The sequence below is a fragment of the Mya arenaria genome, chromosome 15 (assembly GCF_026914265.1).
Source record: "Mya arenaria isolate MELC-2E11 chromosome 15, ASM2691426v1".
In the NCBI taxonomy this organism is placed as follows: domain Eukaryota; kingdom Metazoa; phylum Mollusca; class Bivalvia; order Myida; family Myidae; genus Mya; species Mya arenaria.
Genome location: NC_069136.1, coordinates 27,095,420 through 27,105,523, shown reverse-complemented (window position 1 = coordinate 27,105,523; position 10,104 = coordinate 27,095,420). Strand labels below are relative to the sequence as shown.

The following is a 10,104-nucleotide window of genomic DNA, read 5'->3' as shown; positions in this document are numbered from 1 at the left end:
TGAGCTTTAGCATTTGAGTCGTTTGAAATTCGCACGGGAGATGGAGAACTAACGACCTCGCTGTACATCATTGGCCGATAGTCCTTTTTCGGTATACTGACGTTTGTATGCGTTACCTTGATTTGTGAGTCTACGAATCGCTTGTTTATAGTTGTGACTGCTGACTTAAGCTTGTCCATGTCACTTTGGAGTTTAGTTACAATTGCACTTTCGGCCGAAGGCAGAGAGGCAAGAATACTGTTTAACGTTCCTTGAAACCGGCGGAATGCTATCGCCATGTTGCAGACGTCTGTGTGCGTCTGCTGAATTATGACACATTCGACTTAAAAAAGAAGGAAGAAAAGTTGATATATCTCATGAATTTTCTTTATATTAATACACATTCAACACATAACAAATTAAATCCAATGTTAACATTAAGCCGTATTTGAACATACATCACGGAAACATATGACAACATGCTAAATTCTGAAATACCGACACGATACCTATATGCTACAAAATGTTTTGCTTATCATCATAATCGTACAAAGTATGTTCCTTTTTAAATCTCAAAACCCTTCAAAATAAGAATATTACACAATGTGTAGGATACTAGTCTTAACTTACAAAATCTTAAAAAAATAGTGTATGTCACAAATTGCAATAACTTCATTTCTTTCATTTCCTTGACTTTATCTTAAACATTAAAATGGTAAGTGGTCAACATTATATTTTGTCCAATACGTTTATTTCAGTAAATTAGCAGTCAACCGTATTCAATTTTAATCGTGTGATGCGGTTGATTAAAACAGTGGCTGACCCAGTTGTTGGGTACTTAACAAAATATTATGAAATCCACAAAAACAAATCATCACTGTTATTTTGTACTCAACGGGGAAATTACTTTCAAAGTATTCGAATAAGAAGTCCAACTTTATTGTGCAAGCTGCAGACCAATAGTTCGCTACATCAGCGCAGGCTTTAATTTGTGAAATTGCGACATATTGTTTATATAGATGAATGGTGAGCCTTTGTAAAAATATCAATCGCTAAATGATCTGTGAGCAATATTTTACAATATATTTCTGCATTTATTGCAGAAAGAAATTCCTGACATTTTACAGATATTATAGTAATTCGTCCACATCTTTATTCAAGAAATATTTTTCACAAAAGACATCATTTTACAAAAGTCACGGCATCTTAATAATGCCATGCTTATTAATGTTTACGTCGGTCCAAATACATGGTCAATTTATTCACAAATCAGAGCTTTTGGTGCGCGTCATTCTGGTTCCCAAATAGAAGTAGTCGCTGGTCGCTGCATAGTTGATCACACCGAGGAGAGGCACAGAAACTTTCCTCAAGCGTTCACGAGAATTGTAACAATCTGGCCTTGTAGACGAGTGGACGCTGATTGGCTTTGGTAGGAAAAGTCCATTTAGCGTTCCCCGGAACTTGATTCCAAAAATATAATAAATGATCACATTGATAGACATTGATAGGTAGTACAACAGGGATGATATAGTCTGACTAATGGATACAGCCGATGTCACTACATTGTCATGTTCAAGAAATGTGGACACCATTAACCAAAGCCGAACGCTGTGTGATGGAATGTTCAAAACTATAAATGTAACGGTGACAGCGAAGAGCATAGTCGTTACTTTCATTGTTGGGTTCATGGTATTACTCATTGATGACCGACTAAGCCTTCGTCGCCTTTTACGTGCTTGAATAGTTGATGTGACCATCGCAGCCATTAGCATAGCAATTAGAATAATCGGTAAGAACAGGGTCAGCACCGAGTCAATATACACCATTATTGTAACGAACGCGTAATGAGCTGGAAACGGCACGCAGTTATCCGTCATAGTCCAAAATGGAAAACTGTAGCTGCTAATGATGACAACCAAAATCACACAAAATACTATTTTTGCATAAAGAGTCTTACACACTCTGTGTACAAGGAAAGGCTTGCAAATTCGTGTATAGTTTTCTGCTGTAACCAAGATTACAAGCCATACAGATAAGCACCCAAAGACGTATGTAGAAAATATCAAAGCTTTGCACAAAAACAACACTTTGCTTAGGTACAGTTCAAACACCGTCGATACCCAAATCACCATGAGCACCAACAAAAATCCCGCGTCCGACAAGCAACGTGCGGCAAGAAAAAAGCTTGACGAATTGTTTCTTATTGGTTTCCGTAGAAAGACTATAAATGCCAATAGATTTCCTAATATCCCGATAACTGCAATAAATGGTACAATATATCGCTCAAGTGTAGATAATGTTTGATTTGTTTCGCCCGTTAAGTCCTGATCTAAACATTCGCTGATATTCACCACACTGTTATGGAGGGATGAGCAGTTGCGATCCATTTTTGAACAATGTATCTTTCCGAGACTTTATATCATTGCACATGCGGTTCCTTTGATATACAGCTGATATTTATCTGAAATGACATAAACAAATACCATATCTGAAATATCTGCTTTTTAATTAAAACATTTATTATTGGAAAATCTGGAAGATAGTGGTTGTTTCAAGAACAGACAGTTTTAATAAAAAATAGCTAGTATTTGTTTTGTATGATTCGTTTATCCGTTATGCAATGACGGAGGGGGTTACACAATTTTTTATTAACGTTAAGCCGGTATTCCGTGTACACTCTGACATGTATGTTAAAACCGTTGTATATGTTAAATACTGTTGGATGTATTTCACGTGTCCGCTTACGCGTCCGATCCACTAAGGTTGCGCAGTTGATATTTAAGTGGACACAGGAACATACGCGGTATATGATTGGTTGAAAATAGGTCTCGGAATAGTGGCAAAAACTCATTTTGCTGGACAGTTAATAAACTAGAAAGTATACAAACGTTGTAATCAAGCAGAACATACGAAGAATGCAACTTTCAAGTCTGTCTTTGTTCATTTTTGTTGTTTTTTGTTGACATGGAAATGAAACATTTTTTCATAAAATATATTTTATAATTGCGTATAAACCATTTGTATCGGTAAATATAAAACACGATTTCGAGTATTGGAAAAAAAATCCTTTATCATTATAAGATATTATTTCTATTCGAAAATATGATATTTCTGTATTTTTTTTAATATGGCTTCCGTTTTGATGATGCAGGTGTGGACGATGATGTGTATCATATTCATGCGAAATCGTATGAAGAGCGCCCTTTCAAAAAATTGTATATGTCGTGTCCAAATGAAAACATTACCAAAGTACATATAATGTTTTCAGTCCTGTTCCCTTCCTCCTTCCAATTGCCGTATCAAGGGATTCTTGCATTAAAGTGACAATCTTATTCGAAATCAATACATGCACATGTATAACAAACAAAACATTTGAGTGATAAACCTTTAACTACTTACTAAATAATGCATTTATGGACAATATTAATTACTAATTACAATATTGTAACCGTGTATTTTATAGCTGAAAACGCGAAAAGCATTAAATGGTTGGTGAGTGCTAAAAGATTTACTGTGATCTACTATCGTCTCATTCGGTAGAAATACCGTGTTTTATGCACCTTTCTCTGAAATTAAACTCGGTATCCATCGACATCTATTCATCTTTTATCGTATATTGAAACAATTATCTCATATTTGGGAGTAGGAGTGCATCTTAAAGTTGGAAGTATCGATTTAGATAAACAAAATACTACATAATTTACACTCTGAATAAACTGAATTACAAGGACAGTTTAACAGGTCAATAGTTTATTTTAACAATTTGGGACGATTCTACCGTATTACGACACATCGCCCTTCTCACCAAGTTAGCATGCATTCAAAAATATCAGTTGTCAGTGAAAATTAATCAGATGAAGAAAAGCAAATAGGTTTCCATTCATTAGTTTTGTGCCAATTAAGCAGGCATAGCAAAGCAAATTTAACATATTTTCGAAAAGTTTAATTTAATTTCACACATTGATTTTTGTTTGTTTTGTAATCCAATCTCTTGGATATGTATTGCAGTAGTGGTTAACGTGAAAACGTTATAAGGACTCATTTTTGCAGACGACGTCAAGTAACAATGATGTAAAACCTTGATTGAATTTAATAATCATTGTGTTTTCTGCATTCTAACGATCTTGCAAAAGGATGTTTGATACATTCATGTTATTTTTTATAAATCAAAATTCAAAACAATTCATAGTTTCTACGGACACATCGACAGCAAAGCCTTTTTTATAACGATACTTCAAAAATATATTTATGGAATACTTAATATTATAAGTTTAATTGATAAATAATTATAAAGAAACTTACCTTAATATCACCTCCAAGAAACATCCATTGAAGCAACTATCTAACATGTACAGCTCAACTCCCAATTGATGAGTGAAGGCGACAGTCTTAGACTCTCTGTCAATTAAGAAAACCAATGCCACAGTGTACAGCCTGGAGCGTTCGATAGTTGACGACTATTGCAAAGAAGCAAAAAGGACAGGTTTTATGTATCGAAACACGGTGAATGAGCACGCCTCTCAGTTATTAGCACATTATTGATATATATGACCATGAAAAGGACCGCCAACGACATTAGATAACAAGCCTAAGTTGATGCAAAGCATCAAAGACGTCGCGAATGTTTTTAAAACAAGACTAAAGAAAGCAGTTGCAGTTCACCGGCATACCAAGTTTGAATACAAGCACTCTTCAGTTATTGAACTTAACAGTTAGGCTGCTGGTCAAGTTAGATGGACCTCAACCAAGTTTAAGGTCTCTAGGCTTAAGCGTTTTTTAATTATTGATAGGAAACTACGTATTTTCATCTTACGGTCGCAACGACCTTGACCTTTAATCCAATGACCTCAAAGTTTATCTGCCGGTCATGACCAATCATTTTACCAAGTTGAACCAAATTTCCTGAGCCAACGAGTTCTTCAGATATCAAATGTAAACTTAAGTTCACAACGACCTTGACCATTGACCCACTGATCTCAATCGATAGAGGTTAAAACTTTCTAAGCAGGTTGGTCATGACCAGCAGATAAAGCTTTTAGATTTCGAGGTCAGTTCGTCAAAAGTAAATGTCGTGGTAACCTTTAGATTACTTTCAGCAGACATTAGGTCTTCGATCAATATATAAAGAACCCTTCGGCCTAGGGATTATACACTTACTATGTAGTTAGGTCATGACCATGATTTAGTAGCATATATGTAGCAACTCTCACAATCAAAGCTTTTAAGGTAGCAATTTCACAATGAAATATAGTTTTACTCTCAAACTTTTTCAACATGCTTATACAAAAGATCCCTGAAACATTTCTCTATATAACATAGATTATTTTGGGTTACATTTGTAAACCTCACATATCTGTCTTTCCTTTTCGAAATATCATATTAATCAAGGTTTTGAAATTTGGTGATTTTGATCTGTCAGGCGTTTCATGCTGAACCCTTGGATCTTGGCGTTTAAACGTGTCTGCGGGTCACGGTAATTGTCTATGATTTCATTTTCACTAGCCGTTTAAGTTGAAACTTTAAATTTACCTCGCCAAAATATAATATGGACCGCTGACGTCTTAGTATATAGACCGCTGACGTCATAAAACTGGTGAGAGCGGCTTGCGATTTTCACAACAACAAAAATTGTCACAAGTACACATACTTCGTTTTGTTCAATAAAATATATCAAAAACGCTTGAAAAATATTGAATGGTATTATTAAATGATCGTTATATAAGCAAACTACCACACAACATCGGCCCATAATGGCATTATAAGGACCGGACACGCAGCCCCCTGACTTGCCGGTCCTTATACTGCCATATGATCTCAGTGGTGTGTAATGTATCTAAAATATTTTACTTAACATAAATGTGTTCCGTCTTTGTATACATATAGTCAACCGGTCCGTATATCAGTGTATTTAAATACAAATCCATTTTTATGACGTCAGCGGTCCATATGATATCGCTTTGATATCTTAGTACCTCGCCAAAAATATAACATGGACTGCAGACGCCGTAATATATGGACCGCTGACGTCATTAAACTATTGAATGCGTCTTGCGATTTCCACAACGGCAAAAATGTAGCAATCAAACATTATTTGCTTTGTTCAATATAACACTTAGAAAGCGCTTTTAAAAATATTGAATCGTTATCTAAAGTGTTTCGGACATGCTAACGCCTCGGTAAATCTTCACCTCGGAGGCTAACTGGCCGGTCCTTATTATGTAAGATGTGTTATACTTTTTAAATATATTTAATGATTATCCTAATCATCTTAATACATGTTCATTTTTAAGTTCTTCAAAATAAGAATATCACAAAAATGTGTACCAAAACTCAAATAGTGTGCTAAGCCTGAGGCTTTAATGGAAACAAGATGATACCATTGAAGGTAAAAAAGAGAATTTTCAAAATTTACATAAAATTGATATTGTTGTGTACAATGCATTGAATCTTACTTCCTGATGTATCATATATCATTTGCAGTTTATGCGCATTTTTCCAATTCGAAATTTACTGGGTTTGTCTACCACGTCAAACCACGTACATAGCGTCTATATATGTATCTGTACTGATCGCGTGACTTGTCCTATCCCGATAACTAATTTATCTACCCCTAAATACACTTCGAAAGGAAGATTTAGCCCTCGGACGGAGAAAAGTTATAATTCAAATTGTTTGGGTGAAGCCAATGTTTCTTGAATATATTTTTATTTAAATACAAATACATGTAATTAAATAAGAATCTTTGGCTTCACCCACACAAACCAAAATTGAAGCATGGCATTTTAATTATAACTTTTCTCCTTCCGGGGACTAAATATCCCAGTTAAAGTTTATTCAGGGGTAGATGAAAGAGTAATCGGAAAGGAATCGGGTAAACTCAGCTGAGAGAGCGAAAAAATATTATTTTAATTATGTAAATTGATGTTTTATCGGCCTCATACTAGCTCGTATTGACAATTCTAGGCTTGTTTTGAATACTGTATATTCCGATTTTAGGACCATCTGGTGGCCCTTTAAGATTTCTCGAGAAATGTGAGCTACATTAACTATATAAATGTAGAATTTCAAAAAGAAATCCAAACAAACAGTACCAACATTTTATTACACATGTGGTTACATAAAGCGATTCAATTATAAACAAAAAGTATATACAGCATGGACGGGAAACGTAAATATATATACGCTAACTACTCTTTAAACACCTTATTCAAAAAAAAGTTGTTAACTTCATAAGTAATTATTTTATTAGTATTGTCTAAGAAAAAAATACAATCAGCTATGACCTTTAAGACATTTTGCGACGGAAGTCCTCACGGGGCATATTAAATGATCAGTTAGGACAGATTTTCCTTTCTCGTAAGTCTTCCAGAGTGTAATAAGACACGAGACGGGGATGAAAAGAAATCTACATTATTGCTGTTTCATTGCTTTGTAAACAATGATTTTGATAGAAAAGGGTTACCACATGGTCGTTTTATCCGCAAAATCTAAATGTGCAGACTTAAATCTCTCCAAATGCGAACACATAAAGCCATTTGTTTTGTTTTATTAAGGACAACTCCGAACTGCTGGAATAGATCAAATATATAAAATTCCAAATATACCAATATACCAAACAATGAGCATTTAAACAAACACAATTATCAGCTTTTCCAATAAAGAGAAAACAGTAGGAAAAGTATTAAATGTACATGTATTTTATGAAGTTAAATCAGATTTGTCACCGACGTTTGTTCTGTTTTGGCATTTCCATTACAAAAAGTGGTTATGACAAACTAAAGAATGTATATAATTATACACCGCTTTGTCTTAAAAGTGAATACAATAATGATGTAATATGCCTGTCAAAAGCATTAAAAGCTAAGTTAAAAAGTAAATAACGAACGCCGCAATTCGCAGAAACAAGTTTTCTTATGATTTTATTATCATTTGAACTTCAACCTTCCAAATGCTATCCCATGGAAGTCCTCCGTAAACCATTCCTACATACCATGTTTGGTCACAATTTGTCTACCCTAACTAAAGTTATACGTACCAGACGGTTACATATTGCTAGTAATAGTGGCATTGACCTTGACCCTGAGGGCCCCAAACTTCACCCCATGAAAGTCTTCATAAACTCGTTAATACAAAGTTTTATCGCGATTTGTCAACCCAAACTAAAGTTATTTAGTACCAACAGGTTTTCTTTTTTCTATTTTAGTAACATTGACCTTGACCCATGTGGCTCCAAACGCAATGTCTCTATAAACAAATTATATATACCAAGTTTGTTCGCAATTTGTCAACCCTAACTGAAGTTATTCAGTACATGCATTTTTTCTATTTTAGTAACAGTGATTTTAACATTGACCACGATTCTCGGGGCCCTAAACACACTCCAATGTAAGGTCTCCATAAAATTTTCCAGGTTGGTCACAATACGTCATCCCTAACTTAGGTTAATCAGTACCAACCAATGTTCTTTTTTAATAACAATGACCTTGCCCTAAAACTTAAATCGGACGTGCCCTTAACCTTCAACCTAATTTCCTAAGTCAATCAGTGGCCATATTTGTAAAATGATGTTATGTAATCGTTAGTGGGTCCGCAATAAATGTGTAAAGTAGTTAGTGAATGAAGGATTTAAAAGCTATTTGTAAATACCCCAGCTTGCCCTAAAACGTTAACTTGACAAAATGTGCCCTAAAACTTTAACTAAGTTTCGCAGTCAATCAGTGTCCATACATTGCATTCAGGATAGTATGGAGTTATGTAACCTCATTGTGTGATGGTTCTGAACAACTGTTTGAAGTTTTAAGTAAAAATGTAAACTTACCCTAAATCTTTAACCGGACGCCGGTGAAAACGCCGACGCAGACTCCAGGGCAATTAGTATAGCCTCCTTGTTCTTCAAATAGTCCAGTTAAAAAACGTAAGATCAACCATCGGAAATAACACGACCACCAATAACCGGTTACTGTACTGGTTTCTTGGTAACATATTAGAATTTATTTTTAAGGCAACGGCCGTACGTAAATTGAATTAGGCTTAACTAAAGACATTTCTCAAAAGAATTATAAGAAGTACAAAGTTGTTTTATATATGTGTCCTTAAAATTGTATGTCAAAAAGCTTGAATTCGTGATTCCGTCACCTAAGTATCAATAACTCATCAACGTTTTTTCTCACATAAACGAAATAAAATAAAAATCAATGAAATGGGCTGATACTATATAGAATTCAATATTTAAAAGCATGTTCAAGAAGTTATACTTTAAATATATGTTATCACTTATAGCAATAGGTATTGCTAGCAGCTTACAGTTCGACGTTGAGATATTTTTTAACGCAAAATACTTGATTCGGTACGTAACAACCTGCGCTCAGATTGAGTAAGACACATTACACCAATTCGGAATTGACTACTAGGTGTTACATGTCTTTTTTCTCTTCTCTTTGAAACAGTGAGTCAACATATGGTTATACATCTGAGACCATTCCATCTTTATACTATAAAAAAGATCAAGTAGATCCAGCATGTTCAAAACGTATTTTTAAATCACAAATCATTCAGCTTTAAAACCTATAAATTAAAGGTTTTAAAGCTGAATGATTTGTGATTTAAAATAAACGTCATTAAACTATTGAATGCGTCTTGCGATTTCCACAACGGCAAAAAATGTCGCAATCAAACATTATTTGCTTTGTTCAATATAACACTAAGAAAGCGCTTTTAAAAATATTGAATCGTTATCTAAAGTGTTTCGGACATGCTAACGCCTCGGTAAATCTTCACCTCGGAGGCTAACTGGCCGGTCCTTATTATGTAAGATGTGTTATATTTTTTAAATATATTTAATGATTATCCTAATCATCTTAATACATGTTCATTTTTAAGTTCTTCAAAATAAGAATATCACAAAAATGTGTACCAAAACTCAAATAGTGTGCTAAGCCTGAGGATTTAATGGAAACAAGATGATACCATTGAAGGTAAAAAAGAGAATTTTCAAAATTTACATAAAATTGATATTGTTGTGTACAACGCATTGAATCTTACTTCCTGATGTATCATATATCATTTGCAGTTTATGCGCATTTTTCCAATTCGAAATTTACTGGGTTTGTCTACCACGTCAAACCA

General features: G+C 34.4%; 1 protein-coding gene across 1 annotated transcript; it reads right to left on the bottom strand.

Moving 5' to 3' along the window:
- Nucleotides 1-1,241: 1,241 nt before the first annotated feature.
- LOC128219259 (FMRFamide receptor-like) lies at nucleotides 1,242-2,366 on the bottom strand. The gene has a single exon (XM_052927072.1). The coding sequence runs from the start codon at nucleotides 2,364-2,366 to the stop codon at nucleotides 1,242-1,244; it is 1,125 nt and encodes a 374-aa protein (XP_052783032.1).
- Between the last annotated feature and the right edge of the window lie 7,738 nt (nucleotides 2,367-10,104).